Source organism: Narcine bancroftii, chromosome 5 (genome assembly GCF_036971445.1).
Source record: "Narcine bancroftii isolate sNarBan1 chromosome 5, sNarBan1.hap1, whole genome shotgun sequence".
In the NCBI taxonomy this organism is placed as follows: domain Eukaryota; kingdom Metazoa; phylum Chordata; class Chondrichthyes; order Torpediniformes; family Narcinidae; genus Narcine; species Narcine bancroftii.
Window position 1 is genome coordinate 240,678,819 of NC_091473.1, and position 17,771 is coordinate 240,696,589.

At 41.9% G+C, this 17,771-nt stretch overlaps 1 protein-coding gene and 1 long non-coding RNA gene across 7 annotated transcripts in view; one reads left to right on the forward strand and one right to left on the reverse strand.

Annotated features, from left to right (window-relative positions):
- celsr2 (cadherin, EGF LAG seven-pass G-type receptor 2) overlaps positions 1–17,771 on the reverse strand; it is a 278,596-nt gene that overhangs the window by 54,721 nt on the left and 206,104 nt on the right. For all 6 annotated transcript variants that reach the window (XR_011358468.1, XR_011358469.1, XM_069941787.1 and 3 more), the window contains exons 8-9: positions 16,604–16,729; positions 5,965–6,131 (exon numbers count right to left, since the gene is read on the reverse strand). Coding sequence is in view for 4 of the 6 variants with exons in the window: in XM_069941787.1 (XP_069797888.1) it covers positions 5,965–6,131; positions 16,604–16,729 (293 nt within the window). In the remaining 2 variants the exon portion in view is untranslated. The remainder of the gene's footprint in view (positions 1–5,964; positions 6,132–16,603; positions 16,730–17,771) is intronic.
- On the forward strand, positions 3,155–17,370 carry LOC138765090 (uncharacterized). The gene is made up of 4 exons (XR_011358470.1): positions 3,155–3,215; positions 8,675–8,821; positions 12,815–12,887; positions 17,141–17,370. It is a non-coding gene; the product is annotated as an uncharacterized lncRNA (long non-coding RNA).

The window sequence follows — 17,771 nt, forward strand, 5'->3', positions numbered from 1 at the left end:
AGGTAATGGCCGTTATGGCATGGGAAGTAGAGAGGTATTATTGATAGGGGGGGGTGCGCTGAAAGGAAGGGGGCCAGTCGTTTCTGATTTACCTTTTCATTTTCAAACCATAGCAGTGAAAGAGCAGCAGTGGACCATTTAGCCCGACAAGCTTTCTAATGTTCCACTTCAGCAACAAATTTCCACACATCTTGATTCTTTTAATGCCTAAAACCCTTTGAACTTTTGTGAATGAATTTGCAATTCTACTTTAATAGCACCACAGGATTCACCCCCACCTGAGTGAAGCAATTTCTCATCTCAGCCTATCCTTTATTCTCAAACGTGCCCTCTAGTCCCAGCCAACTCAGTTGGGGGAGAGCCACCTTTCTGCCTCTATCTTGTCAAACTCTTCAAAGAAATTCCCTCTTCTATTCTTATTCAAAAGAATACAGTCTCAGTTTACCAAATCATTTATTTTTTTTAGAGATAACTAACGTTTTCTTTTTCTGTTGGCAAATGTCACATTTACCTTTCGGAGAGGCCATTCACACTGGAAAGACCAAAACTCCAAAATTCCGGATTTCATCGTGAGTTTAGACTAAATACATGAGGTGCGGAATTTATGTAGGCTGAGATGCTATTGTGTCTGACATATAAGCTATAGGTGACATACAGCGTCACAGCATCGACATCGTCAGTGATGTGAATTATTTGCATCTGAAATATCCAGCAGACAGAAGAGGAAAATGGCTCTTGATCCCCAGATGCTTTTAATTATAGCAGTGGGTATGTACATCATTATACAAACGCACCTCTGCTGCTGGTAGTTTAATGTCTGCAGACTGCACGTTTAAAAATCCCGTGCTGCAACGTCGCGCACTTTACATGTTATCAATAATATCCTATTCATTAGCCTGTTGCTGCTATCGTGTTTAGACGGCAGGCATTCTGTAATACTTTTTAGGGGTCCAGGAGGTAAAATATCGGAATGAAAATGAGTCCCTCATTTCCGATGTGATCCTTTTACACAGACTGCATTTTGGAATTTTGGGAATAATTTTCTGGAAAACAGTGGCTGTGTAAAAAGCATAACATTCCTTCAGAAAGCCTGCCATTCCTGGAACCAGTCAAGTCTGCCTTTAAGACAAATGCAACTTTTCTCAAGGAAGCAGACCAAAGGTAAACATAATCCTCCAGGTGTGGCGTTAACAAAGCCCTGTACAATCACAATACTATTTTACTACTCCTGTTATCAAATCCTCTTGTTAAAAAAAAACTACACACCTTTTGGGCTCTTAATCACAAATGGAATAATAACGTGCCATTAAATCTTTCACGTCTACCAAAAAAAAAGGTCAATGGGAGTTTGCCTTTACATCACATTAGAAAAAAATCCAGCACTTGACAACTCCAAACTCTGAACATAGCGTGCTCCCAGTTAAGAAAGGGGCATGGAGCCAGAAGCTGTGCAAATTGTGTGCCAGCACACGTGCCAAAATTCACTGGGCAATGAAGATATGGCTTCCTGAACACTTTTGGGTGTATTTTATGGATTTTAGGCTGCCGATCAAGAAAATCCCTTCAAATTTTCCTGTCATGTACTGGGTTTTCTTTTTAGATATAACCTATTTTTGTGATTTCCTGTCATATTTGGTCCACTTCCAGCCTACAAAGCCATGAAATGCAGCGTGTCGTTGAAAATTCCTTTCCTGCATTCGCCCTTGGACGTCTTCCCTGCTGACCTTGGTGGAGTCAATGACGAACACGGTGAAAGGTTTCACCAGGACATTGCCGTGATGGAAAAATGGTATCAGACCATTGATGATGGTATCCATCAATGCTGGCTGATACACGAGGCATCAGATGCTGAGTACAAACAAAAATCAGCAGCAAGACATTTTTAGGTCAGCGTCACGATGCGGTTAAACACGCTAAAAAGTAAATTTAATGTTTCTCCAACTTCCTACGTGATACAGAAAATCTGAATTACCTTTGTGTTCAGCTTGAAGTTATCTATCATAAACCCTAATTTTTTTTTTCAGGAAGCAAAGTTTTGATGCCCAGTGATCAAATTCAACAATCTACTTTCACTTTAATTCTCAAGACGGTGGTGCCAGATCATCCTGTCGATTTTTCGGAGTATGCAGAATTATTTATGAATACATATCTGGTGCTCATTTGGGGCAGAAATTTCTGAATGAAATATCAGAAGATCTTCAGGAAAGAAAGCAGGCTTGCAGAGTGAAGGTTGTTTGAATCCACTCAGTTATAAACCCCACCACCCTGACCCCTTGTGAGGGATAGAAGTTCAGGACAACAAATCAGGAACAGCTGCTACCCCTCTACCATCAGACTCCTCAACAACAAACTCAATCAGGGTCTCATTTAAGGTCTCTTACTTTTACACTTTGTTTTTTTAAATCTCTGTATTGCAGTCAGTTGTGAATGATACTGTGATAGAGTGAGCAAGATACTGGGCTGGGTTTTTTTCTTGCTGTGAAGGACCACACAAACAAGGCGGCAGACAGCTGGAGACTGGCTCATGGGAACCAGGACTCAGAACCTGGATTCGAAAATGCGCTGAGGGCGGGAAGGACTCCCAAAAGGCCTTGGGTGCTCAATGTTTCTGGAGCGTATTGGAGGTTTGGATCTGGAGCTAAAGCAGAGTCTGTGCAACTGCAGAGGCTGCAGGAGCACTGGAAGAAAATCCATGGACACTCAATGGCTCTGAAGGGGCTCTTTTTTGCTTCTCCTATTGTTAGGGGTGCTGTGAAATGGTCATGATGATTCTTTGCTTGCCCCATGGCAGTCATCAACTAATGTATATCACACATATTACAGTTTAATGTATTTTTACGTGACAGTAAAATAATCATTAAGCCTTTTTATAGAGTGAAAAAAAGCGACTATAAAGGCAAAGATTTTCCACCCTCACCTCACTGACCCTACCTTTATAAATGCTCCGGGAGCGGCTCCAAGACGCCGACTCCGATCCTTCCAGGGGTGGTCCCAGTACTGGAGTGGAGCACTCCACCTCGCTTCATGAATGTACAGCAGCTGCAAGTGGCTGCGGGGGGGGGGGGGGGGGGTGGGGGGAGAGAGTGGCTGACGATGTCACAATGATGCTGTCAGCCAGCGGCCTGCTCGGACGCTGTCACATTTCCACCTTGAAGGTGAAGGTGCCCAGGAGCAAGTGGAGGAAGACGCTGTTGGGCAGGGGTCGAAGGCACTGGGTAAGGCTAGAATTTTTTTTAAAACAGAGATTTGGTTGTGCAGATGATCAATGGCTGACTTTATCACCCATAATTCCCCCACACAGCTGGAATCACTTGGCGTTTCCCAGTGGTTCCAGCCGCACAGGGGATTATGGGTAACGAAGACGGTCACGTTGACGGGTGGCACCACGGCCACAGTCACCCCGCCTATAATCGGCTCCGGAGGACGCACTGAGACACCGCTCCACATAAAAGCAACGCTGGAGCAGCCTTTCAGGGCTGCTCTATAAAAAGGTAAGTGCAGATGTTTCTTCGCCGATGACTCCAGAGGACCTCCAAAAAAACACCCTTTGAAACCCAACCATGCAAAGGTGTAGTTTCCAAAGCCCTCCCCATTTCCAGATAGCTCGGATGTGACTCATTTCCAGCCTCTCCCAGATTTCCCAAACTGCTCCTCAATCTTCCTGATCTCATCCTGGCCTCTAGCCCCCTCAAATGATGGTAAAAACAGCAGTGAAATTACAGCTTCACAAATAAGAAAAAAAAATGACCAGTTTACCACTTTCAGTAGTGTTTGGTTAGCAAGAGATCAATGTTGACCAGGACAATTGCAATCCTTATCTTCAACAAATAGTTCCAAAGGATTAGTTAAAGGTCAAACCAACTATGGCTTCTGATTAACACCCTTGACACCCTTCACAATGCAGTTCTCCAACACTATGCATACAATTGCCAGACTTCATTACATAGGTAACAGACTTGATGAAGGCTCAGGTTATGCTGAAAGCCTCAAAAGTGTCAGAGAGCCAAACTGATTGCAGAAGGAAAAAAAGAGTTAGGAATACAACAGAGTTAACAATTTATGATGAAAAGTGGATTTAACAGAGCTGGATAAAGAAATAAATATTTGCTCAAAATTATTCTGTTGTACATGCCAGAGTTAATATTCAGCAAAAGAATCCTGATGTTAAGTACTACATTGAAAGTGTCTGTTTCAGTGAAATATTGCAATCTCAGAACTAGCCGAAGCAATTTTCTAATGCCTGTGGTAATCTTATTAGGAGGGTGTAATGGTTGTGGGGGGAGGGGTGGGTGGTTAAAAAAATCAATTGTGTGCAGTCACATGGGACAGAAACTGTTCCTCCAAAGACTGCAGGATATTGCAGAGTTGTGAATACAGCTGAGGCCATCACACAAACCAACTGCTCCTCCATCAACTCTGTGTTAGTGTCCCACTGCTTCAGGAAAGCAGGCAGCATAATGAAGGACACATCCCAGCCCTTTCTCCCCATCCCAACAGACACAAAGTATATGCATAACCTGATTCAAGGGCATTTCTTCCCCACTGTCATCAGGCATTGAATGCACATCTCCTTCATAAAATGATGCTGCCCTTGACCTGTTGAACTGAATATTGTCTGCAACAATATAATCTGCACTTTGCTTTATTTAACGTTATCTACGGTACTCAAGAGTAACTTGAGTAACTTGCCTGGATGGGACACTGTATCTCAGAACACATTGACAATAAACAATTCAATTCAAATGCAGCCAACAAGTTTCCTTTTCTTCAGGACAGTAGTGAAGCAAATGGGTTTTAACAGCAGGTACATCTGATAACTTCATGGTCATCATTCAGGAAACTAACTTTTTATACATTTCAGAGGGCAGCAAGGTTGGCATAGCAACTCCTTTTCAGGAGTTCAAATCCTGCACTGTTGGTAATGAGTTTTGTATGTTCTCCCTGTGTCTGCATAGGTTTTCCCCAGGGAATCTGGTTTCCTCCCACTGTTCAAAACGTACTGGGGGGGGGGGGTGTAGGTTAATTGGGTGTAAATTGGGCAGCATGGACCCATGGCTGAAATGGATCTGTTACCATGCTGTATATCTAATTTTTTTTTAAATTAAAAATTTTAAAGATTTCAGATTTCAAATTTATTGCCAGCGTACATACAGTACATGACATCATATACAACTGTGATATATTTTTTTCTCTGTGAGCCAAGCAGAATTACCATTTATTGGTCGAGCAAAAAATAACTGCACTATGTACACATGTGAACAAATAAACAACTGACTGCAATACAGAGATTTAAAAAAACAAAGTGCAAAAGTAAGAGACCTTAAATGAGACCCTGATTGAGTTTGTTGTTGAGGAGTCTGATGGTAGAGGGGTAGCAGCTGTTCCTGAGCCAGGTGGTCCAAGTCTTGTGGCATCTATACCTTTTTCCTGATGGTAGCAGTGAGAACAGAGTGCATGTTGGGTGGTGAGGATCCTTGATGATTTCTGCTGCTCCCCGATGGCAGCGTTCCGTGTAGATGTTCTGGATGGCGGAAAGGTGTTTGCCTGTGACGTCCTGGGCTGTGGCCACTAACTTTTGAGGAGTTGTATGATCGGGGGTATTGGTGTCCCCTTACCAGACCATGATGCAGCTGGTCTGATATCAACTGAATTTAAATTCATCGTGTCCCTGAATCAGCCTCTTGGACATTCGGCCAGCAACTTAACCGCCAGGCCATCATAACCCCTTCCACCTTTTTATTCAGGTGTCTGCCTGGTTTTGCTTATACCTGACAAAGGGCCCAGGTCTGAAACAATGGTTATTATTGACCTGCTTGAATTTCTCAAGCACCTTTGCGTATTGCACTTGACCCCAACATCTGCAGAACTTGTTGTTTAACTTTATCGTAACATCTCGTCCCTTTTCATTTTATGTTGGCACAATTAAGTACTTTAGGAAATGTATCAATTTTTGAAATAACCAACCTGAATGCTGAATTTTGAGAACTGACCAGCGTCTGCTTGGATAAAGATCCCAGATGCCTGCCGCGTACGGAACATCAACTCAATATACCAGGGCAGAGTGACTGTGCTGACAAGGTTACTCCATAAAACAAGGCTGTTCCCCAGGAACCTTTGGGGACTGGCCATTACTAAAACAGGAAAAAGATCAGTTTATCATTATATTCTTATGGGAGCCATACATTAAATATTAACCAAAGCACAGTTATATTTCAATTGACAACACCATCAATTAATAATTAGCTGGCTTAAATAAATCATCGGCAGATTTTTTTTTGTCATGGATAGAACACCATATCTTGCAAAGTTCTTACCTTATATCTTGAATTTGAAAAAGATTTAAGATGCAGATGATTGATAGACAGTCATTGATCTTCACTTACTTTGGCTTAAGCCAAGTCTGTACACAGCTGGTACGTTCAAATAGAAGTAATGGGTCTCTCTGCTTGTTTTAATTGACAAACTAATGTGAAAGCCTAAAGTTCATTGTAGAGGCACCATGGTTGAATAAATAGAACAAAAGGGACTGATCAATTAGTAATTAGTTGCCATGATACTTTTAGTTCCAATAGAGGCCTACAAACTATAAGTTGTATTGATATCTTCACAGGTATCTTCAGACTTCTTTTAAATGAAGAGCTCAATTTATTTTTCCTTCCAAATTTACTTAATTCACACTTCCTCGTTTGGGACCGTGGGCTTCATTTTATATATGTAGTTTATTTATCTTGAGACACATTCTTTTTGTATAAAATAAAACTATAAATTAAAACGGGTGCAGGTTCTGATATTTCTGCTAACAAGTTTTCTCATTTCAGTTTTTTCCCTGTGTGTTTTTTCTCTGATAGTTGTGTCTGGGGCAAAGGTGGGATGGTGGGGGTGGGGGGAGGGGTGTGGAGGGATGATTTCAGGAAAGAAATGCATTCCTACAGGACATTTTCCACAACGAGCTCTGACAATTTATAGGCCAGAATATATGCCATGGACCAGAATCCAGGGGAAAATGTCTCTATTGCTACTGAGTGGCTGCAGAAATATAAAAAAGTTGAGCTCCAAGGTCAGAACCACTGCAACAATTCAAACGCACAAAAACCAACCAACCTTTAACCCTGTTACAAGGAGCTCTCCCCTGCTATCTGCACCTCAATAGAACTTTGAGCTATTATGTGAGTGTAAGCCTTAAATTGGATTGGCCAAATGAATGTCGCTTTGCATTAATATATACAGAAAAACCTTTTGTCGCCATAATAACCCTTTACCGAATTAGATTTTGAACATCCTCACTGGGGAAATAATAGAGCCATATAATTGCCTGACAATATCCTTTCAAACTGATGTTTGCCGATGAGTTGGATTCATTGAGAAAAGGTGCCATGAAGTGAGCACTTAACAGGTTTTGTTTTACCAAAAGGACAGCAGTGATTCAAGACTGGATCACCATAAACGTCTCTTGGGAATTAGGCATGAATAATAGATAAACAGTGGCATAACCAGTGATGTCCATGTCCAAAAATCAAGACATGAATAAAACTAGAATTTGCTGAGACAGAAGGATATTTGAAGATAAATTAACATTGCAAACAGAGCGATCAAACTGTAGGGCATTCATTGGCAGGTGACTTGGAACATATGGATTCCTTTAACTGGGAGTATCAAGCCTGACTTTGACTTATTAAGAAGAGATCATCAACAATACTGCTGTTATATCATATAATAGTCAAATGGAAGAAAGAAAACCAGATGGATGGTTACTTTAATTTTAATTTAGACATACACAGGCCTTTCCAGCCCATGAACCCATTCCACACAAATACTCCAATTAACCTAGGACCCTGGTAATGCTTTGAAGGGTTGGGGGGGGGGGGGGGGTGGAGAAACATCCAGAGGAAACCCATGAAATCATGGGGAAAGCATACAAACTCCTTACAGACAGCACCGGATTCAAACCCAGGTCACTGGCGCTGTAATAGAGTTGCACTAACTGCTACACTAGCCATGCTGTAATTGTTATTCTAACAATTCCCCTGTTCTTCTAGGGCCAAGTCATAAACTATTATTAAGTGGGAGACGAAATTTGCACTGGGCTTAAAATTGGTCAGGGACCAGTTGCAGATGGGGGGGGGGGGGGGGGGGCTCGAGAATGAGTACATTTCCAATGGCTTTGGTGATACCTAGATAAATAGAATATGGGTCTTTCATTTACACCTGTACACCTTCTTCCTCACAAACCAAGAGTTCCTCAGGGCAGATCATTGCTACTCCCTCTGTCAGTAGCAACACATCCTAAAGCAAGCAGCTGCAGCTGAGAGAGTTGATCAGCTAAACACCATGTCAACCCACAAAACCCAAAACACAGACGTAAATCATTAACTCCTCATACACAGCAGTTGCCTCCTGGGAATCTAAGCAGAGCCTTCTATTGTCTTACAATTAATGGCAAATCATTTGACCTCCTGATACCACAGTACAGCTACTGTGATCAGACCCAACAGGTTTGCAAAATTAGAATGGGATGGAAACACCTGTTGTTAAAGAAACATTGACCATCAGATTTTATTTTCCCATTCTCCTGTTGTTGGGAAAATGAATTTAGCATTCAACTAATGCAACTTCATCTGAGCCTGGAACCATTGATACTGAATGTATTCTGAACAAACAACATTTTTTTTCACAGAATGTGGGCAGACCTTGCAGGGATGAACCCAAAAACACCCATGTGAACAATTAACCTACGAACCCCATACTTTGCAATGTTAGAGGAAACCAGAACACTCAGAGGAAACCCATGTGGGCACAGGTAGAACATAGGTACTCTTTACAGGTCAGCAGCAGATTTTAAACCTGGCTTGCTTGTGCTGTCACCATTCTCATTTCCGATCATTTTCAATTCCTGATTTACTGAACTAATTGAATGAAAATTTCCAATGTGCCACAGCAGGATTTGAACCCTTTCTTCAGATCATTGGTTCCGATCTCAGGATTGCAAGATCGTTAACATAATTCTTCCACTGATGCTGTTCAACACGCTGAGTTCCGCCAGCAGATTTTTTTTGCTCCAGGTTCCAGCGTCTCCTTTGTGTCCCCAGTAATGTCATTAGTTCATTGCAGCGGAAAGCTCAATGAAAGTGAAGTGCGGCAAGATTGAATGCACATGTTGGGGCTATGATGCAGCCAGGCTTTAGCGCTACAGTCTGCATTGATATGATGTCTGTGGGAGTCAAAGACATAGATTCCATGTCTATTGTCAGGTAATAGGGTGTTCATGCCAAACATTAATCACCATTTTCACTAATCTCCACCATGCTGTAACTTCCATCTCCTGCCCAGAGTCCATAATTATACTTATTTTATATTATACTTTTAAATGATTATGTCGTGTGTATTTTGTGTCTATGCGTGTATTTACTGTGGTCCAGAGAAAAGCCTGCTTGCACATGTATTGTAAGGTGATAACATAATTGAAAAATGACACCTTTTAATGGAAAGAATTGGTTCAAGTCATCCTGGTACCTATGGAGGTCTTAAATTAGCATTAATGCTCATGGGCTTGTGAAGGGGTGGTGGAGGTAGGTAGGATGGTAGAAGAGAAAAAGATAACTGAAAACATCAATAGAAATCATACCGTATCATCCCTGAACAGCAGCTGATAAAACAAAACTTTGGAGGAACACAAAACTGAGAGCAGAAAATGATGAAACTTTAGACTTTTGAATCTGCACTGACTTAACATCTTAGTTCAACTTGAATGAGTAACTGTCAACAAGCACCCAACAAAATGCAAAAGAGATGGAATTTTTTTTGCTTTTACCCTCATTAACTATAATTATTTGTTGTAAGATACTTTAAGCACCTGCGGATTTTTTTCTACTTTTTAAAATTTCTAATATATTTGATGCTGATATAGGTTGTAATGTCTCACTAATAAAAATAACCAGAAGTATCAGGAAGAAGAGTAGAGAACGATGTGTTTGAAACTGCAGTTGCTGGAATATGGAGCAAAAAAAAATTCTGGCGGAACTCAACGGGATGAGCAGCATCTGTGGGTGTGGAGGGTGCAGGGCAAGGAACAGTCGACATACCAGGTTGATACGTAACATCAGTGTCTCGACCCCCTGCATCGAAGTGAGGGTTTCTGTGAGTTCCAGGCACTCACTACAAATGTAGTGAAAATAATTCCCTCAGCTTTCCTTGAACATTTCTTCCAATGATCTTACATCAACCTGTCCCAGTTATTGAGCTCTCTGCTGAAGGGAGAAAGGTCTTTCCTGTTAGCCATAAAAAGCTACTGAGAACATGGCAAATGAATTGTGTGATTACTTTTATATTAAAGTTTACATGTCACAAAATACCTAGTGTAAATGATTCTTCTGCTACCCAACTAAGTGGTAAGTGGGATTGAAATAATTTCAACTCATTCAATTTTGGCCTCTTGGTAACCATAAGACGGAAGAAGTCTCTAATTTCGGTCATTGGACCTAGAGTTGATATCAAGTGCATGCCATTATTCAGTTCTCACTGCACCTCATTTGCCTTCCACATCCTGTCCTTCATTCATGAATTCTTTGCACAAACTACTGAGCTTTTAAATTTTCCCTGCCACATTGGTTTTTAGTTAAAGGCAGTTCTAATTAGTCATACACAGGGCATTGTATTCATCGATGACATGCCTCTTCAGATTCACTAACATCAATCCTTGTTCCTCTCACCTCAAACTGAAAAGATCCAATTTCTGGAGCCATTCATGATAAGGCAACCCTTATCCCCTCACGATAAGGCAACGGCAACCCTTATCCCCTCATGATAAGGGAACCCTTATCCCAGCAAGTAACAGCAAATTTATTTTCGAATGTCACAAATGCACCGATATACTTTTTTTCTCCCCAATTAAATGGACTAAAACCATGTACAGTTCTTCAGATGTCCTTCTTTGGCTTGGCTTCGCGGACGAAGATTTATGGAGGGGGTAAAAAGTCCACGTCAGCTGCAGGCGCGTTTGTGGCTGACAAGTCCGATGCGGGACAGGCAGACACGATTGCAGCGGTTGCAAGGGAAAATTGGTGGGTTGGGGTTGGGTGTTGGGTTTTTCCTCCTTTGCCTTTTGTCAGTGAGGTGGGCTCTGCGGTCTTCTTCAAAGGAGGTTGCTGCCCGCCAAACTGTGAGGCGCCAAGATGCACGGTTTGAGGCGTTATCAGCCCACTGGCGGTGGTCAATGTGGCAGGCACCAAGAGATTTCTTTAGGCAGTCCTTGTACCTTTTCTTTGGTGCACCTCTGTCACGGTGGCCAGTGGAGAGCTCGCCATATAACATGATCTTGGGAAGGCGATGGTCCTCCATTCTGGAGACGTGACCCATCCAGCGCAGCTGGATCTTCAGCAGCATGGACTCGATGCTGTCGACCTCTGCCATCTCGAGTACTTCGACGTTAGGGGTGTAAGCGCTCCAATGGATGTTGAGGATGGAGCGGAGACAACGCTGGTGGAAGCGTTCTAGGAGCCGTAGGTGGTGCCGGTAGAGGACCCATGATTCGGAGCCGAACAGGAGTGTGGGTATGACAACGGCTCTGTATACGCTTATCTTTGTGAGGTTTTTCAGTTGGTTGTTTTTCCAGACTCTTTTGTGTAGTCTTCCAAAGGTGCTATTTGCCTTGGCGAGTCTGTTGTCTATCTCATTGTCGATCCTTGCATCTGATGAAATGGTGCAGCCGAGATAGGTAAACTGGTTGACTGTTTTGAGTTTTGTATGCCCGATGGAGATGTGGGGGGGCTGGTAGTCATGGTGGGGAGCTGGCTGATGTAGGACCTCAGTTTTCTTCAGGCTGACTTCCAGGCCAAACATTTTGGCAGTTTCCGCAAAGCAGGACGTCAAGCGCTGAAGAGCTGGCTCTGAATGGGCAACTAAAGCGGCATCATCTGCAAAGAGTAGTTCACGGACAAGTTTCTCTTGTGTCTTGGTGTGAGCTTGTAACATCACCAGAACCCAGTGGCCTTTTCCTATTTGTAAATTCCAGCACTTTTGCACTAAAGGCCATTCTGAAGCATTCACTGCTGACATTTAGCAACTCATGCAAGAGCCATTAGATTCCTCTATTGATTTCTCCCATGCCAATCCTTTTCCATTTAGATAATAGTTGTGGTGATATGTAATTACACCACTAGGTCACCAGGGGTCATCCCGGTGACCTTGTCTATAAAGCAGTCCAGAGCTACAGTCCAGCCTTCCAAATTTGTCTTGCAGAGAGACAAGACCTCTTAGTGTACATATTAGTTTATTAAAGCTGTCTAATACTCGCACTGCTGGTGTGGTTATTGTCAGTACAAATAGTTTAGCTTTAAATTTCTCCAACCAAAGTGCAAGAACTCTCAGTTGCCCGCATTAAACTCCATTTGGCAAATTTTCATGCACCCACTCAACCCATCTATCTCTGCTGTGATATTCATCAATCACATCACCTGACACCACAAGTTTCAGGAAAGGACAGAGGGCAGGTATGCATCAAATTTCACAAAAAAATAAAACACGCTTAAAGGCAGTTTACGATTTTGAAAATGTTTGCAGTAGCATTTTCAAAAATTCTAAACCTGTATATGGAATGCTCAATGGCAAAAGGTATTTTTCAAGGTGAGAAAATATTACGATTATGTCACTTACAAAGATGCCAACCCAATGTAGTTTGCAGTTGTGAAACTGAGTTTGTTATCAATAATAATAGGCGTTCATAAGTTTTTATCTCAAATGTACGTGCTCAAGAAAATCTTGCTATTCTTAACATTTTCTGGAGAAAAACACAAGGTTTTATTTTTCTTTCTTTTGAAAGGTTGTATTTTTTAAAGTAATGCAAACTCCATCACGCAAGAGGCAGGTGCATTGTAACTGGATCCATGATACAGGTTTGTAGAGCTGATTATAACTTTTCACCCGCCTGCTGCATTGTACACACATGAATACCTCTGATGAACCTCTGGAGCTTTTGAAAACTTGGCATTGTGCTGTATTTTGTGTTACTTCCAATTCTTTACGTATTAACCCTCTCCTTACTGAATAAACTTGAACCACAGTGCTTCAAGTAGCAGCGCAGGGTTGAGAAGACTGAACTTTAAATGTCATGAATAACATGTAATCTAACAAAGAAAAGATGGAGTGAAACACAGAAGTCTGCAGATGCAGTGATCCTGAAATACTGGATGAACTCATCCAGTCTCGGAGCGTCCAATAGGAGGTAAAGATAGATCACATTTCGGGCCAGGGCCCTTGTTCAAGGTGTAAGCAAAAAGCAGGCAAGCGTCTAAATAAAGACAGGAGAGAGAAAGGGGGAAGAATGAGAGGGGGAGGAGTCCAAATCAACAGGCAGAAGGTGTTAATTAGGTGTTAAAGGTGAGAATTGATTTTAGCTCTGTGGAAGGAGACAGAGGGAAAAAAAGAGAGATAGAACTAGAGGAAAGGGGATAGGGGAGGAAAGATGGGTGGGGGAGGGAGGGTAACAGAAACCAGAGGTCAATATTAATGCCACCCATTTGGAGGTCCAGATGGAAGTTAAGGTCTTGTTCCTCCAATTTGCAGGTGATGTCAGTCTGGCAGTGGATGAGACCAAAACAAAAGATGGGAACTGGCTTTGTCAGGGAAAGTACTACTGTTACTTAGTTCTATAAACCAAGAGAGATTGCAACATTGATCATGGCATCTCTATTCTGTCAGTTATGGGAAAATACCTCGCGAAGATCATCCTTAGACAGATGTTGTCCAACATCAATGACAACATCCTTCCTGAAAACCAGTGTGGTTTTCGAACAGGTCGTAGTACAGTGCGCATGATCTTCACACTGAGGCAGCTCCAAGATATATGTGTTGAACAGAAGCCTTTATGTCACATTTGCTGATCTAACCAAAGCATTTGATACTGTTGATGGAGATGACCCTGTGGAAGCTCTTACCAAAATTTAGTTGCCCCCCCCCCCCCCCCACCTCACACCAAACCAACATCATCTGTCAGTTCCACGAAGGTATGGAAGGCCGCATCAATAGGTGTGGTGAATTGTCAGACCCATTTCCCATCAGCAACTGCATAAATCAGGGTTGCCTCCTATTCTGTTTGGACTTTTCTTTGCTGCTGTTCTTCAAGATGCCACATCAGACCTGAAGTTAGGGGTTTTCCTGCAAACGAGGGCTGATGGCGGGCTCCTCAACCTCGCAAGACTGAGAGCAAAAACAAAAGTCGGGGACGTTGTGGCGCAGGAGCTACAGTTTGCTGATGACTCTGCACTGGTTGCCCACTCTTGTGAAGATTTACAGGAGATCACCAGTCGCTTTGTCAGTGCTGCCAAGAACTACGGATTGACAATCAGCCTGTAAAACACTGAAGTTTTGTACCAATGGGCCCCTGGCTCAAAAAGAGAAGAACCAACTGTCCTTGTTGATGACCCTCATCTCAATGCTACTAACAAGTTTTGCTGCTGGGCAGCACAATAACATCCTCAGCTTCTCTGGACGTAGAGATTAAGTCAAGAACCAGAAAGGCCTGGTTTGCCTTTGATCAGCTGAAAGATCAGGTTTGGTCACAGAACATCAGGTTGGCCACCAAGTGCAAGGTGTACAGGGCTGTGGTCATATCAGCCTTTCTATATAGATGTGAGACATGGTGCCCATACCAGAGTCACTTATGTCAGTTTGACCAACTGCAGAAGCATCACCTACATTCTCTGATGAAGATCACCTGGCGAGACAACGTCTCCAATATCAAGGTCCTTTCTCAAGCCAGAAGGCCAGCAGTTTCAACCTTGGTGATATCAGGCCAACTGTGCTGGACAGGATACGTCAGAATGCCTGACGGAAGACTACCCAAGGACATCTTGTACGGCCAACTGTCAAGTGGTACTCAAAAATGAGGAGGCCAGTGACTATGGTACAAGGATCTTCTGCACAGGAGCCTCAAGTGAGCTGACATTGGCCCATCCACTTGGGAGGATCTGGCTCAGTGGAGGGACACCATCGGAGAAGGTGTGGATGCTGCTGAGAACCAGCTCAAAGAGGCAACAGAGGAGAGGCCCAGGAAGGGTCACAATGGAGGTTTTGCCCCTGTTGCCCCTCCAGGCCTCACCTGCCAGGTATGTGGCAATCAGTGCCTGTCAAGGATTGGCCTGTACAACCACTCCAGGACGCACATATCAAACCCTACAAATTGACTGAAAGGAACCCTCATCATCTTATGGGATGGATAGCCAGAAGAAGATCAAGACTATTAACCAATCTGCCCTCTAAATAATGCCTTGTGAAAATAAACACATTGTATTTTGAAATCACAATTACCATTTGATAAAAATCCTTTTGAAGAATCATAGAATCAAGCAAAATAACTGGAAAAAAAAACAGAAAAAAAACACTCTGAATGTACTGGTAACTTGAGTGAACAAAGAGAGGCTGGGAGGACTCAAAAGGTCAGACAGCATCCATGGGAAAAAATAGAGGCTGTAGCAAGTCAGCAATAAATCACAGAGAGAGCCATTTGGTCAACGACACCTCAAGGAATGTTGGCCTTGATTTCAAGGATGCATAAATTCACAAGTGATTGGCTGAATTCCAAATAAGGAAGGAATGGATAAGATGTTTCTGACCCTCTGGAGTACTACACTCATCACTGGGTAATGAATCGCATGAACCATTTATTGATCTCTCTGGGGGTACCACAGCTTCCTGAAGTCCAAAAGTTATTCATTAAATATTATGCTGCTTCGCGAATCAACTTTTCCCATATTCCAAAATTCCCTTGAATATCATAATGCAAATTTACAAAGTTGCACTTTATCAATCTCCTTTTGAAAATCCCCATGTCCCACACTCAAGGCATAGTGGGAGTTCAGAAAGTTTGGCAATATAAGCAGTTCAGTCATTTAAATCAATCCTCATTTCCACTTGGAATATGTCTAAAAACAAATCTGCTTTATTTTCCTCAGAACGCCACTTTGAAGTGTCAGCTATCGGCAAATTAAATTCATCTTCTCTCTGTCTCAGATGATTATGGGTCCAAGTCTCACTCCAGAAATGAGGGAGTTCCGCACTACCAAAGGTGTGGCCTTTCAGATTAGACAAATTCCCATCTGCCACGTCAAGATGATTTGAAAGATTCCAAAGCAGTATTTCGAAAGGGGAATGAGAAGTTTTCTTTAAGTCTCCTGGCACAATGTCACAAAAGAAGATTATCTGCTCATAACTACAATGTTGTTTAAAGAAACTTGTTCCATGCAAACTAGTTGGCTGCTGTTCATTAGTGACTGGACTTCAAATATACTTCATTGAATTTTACCACTTAATGAAATCCTGAGTCCTGAAGGACATTTTGGAAATGTTTTTTTTAATTGCCTGTGATACTGCATTGCAACTGAATGATTCTATCCTCTTTTTCCTTATCAGTGTATCTACTATTCAACTAAATTGAGTGCAAGTTCATGACATTAAAATGTGCATTCAGAAAAGAACAAAAGACCAAACTACTTTCACTGAACGGGTGATTAATGGGGACATGATTAGCAAATAAAAGGATCCATGATTTTTTTTTAATTGAAGTAAAAATTTTAGTTAATACTATAACCGGGACATCCATCCAAGTCCATACCTTGCTCACAATTCTTTCCTCCAAAGCCCAGGGGACACTCACAACTGAAGGTCTCCCATCTGTTCACGCAAGTCCCTCCATTCTTGCACGTGCTTGAATCACAGAAATTCCACTTGGCAGAACACCCTATAATAGGAGAAATTATGCACATTTAATCGTCATGAACATGGCTTAACAGAGTTGGGCAAAGCATTCGTTCAGTGGAGTGGAAACAAATAATCTCAACTTTTAACAGCAAAACACAAACTATATTTTGTAAGGAGTTTGAGTGAGGATATAGTAAGTCACCGAAGACTCTTGGAAACTTCTACAGGTATACCGTGCAGAGCATTCTGGCTGGTTGCATCACTGTCTGGTGTGGAAGTGCCAACATTCAGGACAAGAAAAAAAACTACAGATGGTTGTTAACTCATTGAATTGACACATATCTGACATAACAGAGTTAGGCAAAATAATTGTCTAGTTTCTCTAAAATGGAATAGGAACAAGTAATCTCAACTTTTAACAGTAAAACACCAACTATACTTTGCTTTGTAGGACTGTGACATCACGGGCACCAGGGCATTGAGAGGCGGTGATTTAAGAAAGCCTCTATCTTCAAAGACTCCCACCACCCAGGCCATGCCCTCCCTCTTCACTCTGTTACCATCGGAAAAAAGGTACAGGAGCCTGAAGACGAGCACTCAACTGGACAAGGACAGCTTCTTCCCTTCTGCTATCAGGTTCCTGAATGAACACTGAACCACTGAATGAAGCACTGCCTTACTTTTTCCTGCACTATTTTTATTTATTTTGTAAGGTGCTTGATATAAATATTTCTACACAAAACAACTCATTTTGTGACATGTTCATGACAATAAATTCTGAATCTGATTCTAAATGAAGTGGTCTTTATTTGCATTCCAAACAGTCACAACCACTCTGATTTATTTGAAGACATCATAAGGATATATATATATATATTTCATTTTTCTCTGTTAGGTTTGCCCCAAAGACCAGGAGAAAAATGAAATATATTTATCTATTCTTATGATGTCTTCAAATAAATCAGAGAGGTTGCGAATGTTTGGAATGCAAATAAAGACCACTTCATTTAGAACAGTAAATTTTAAAAAAACCAAGAATATTGTTTTAAAAATAATTTTTATTCCATGTTTTTAATTAGACT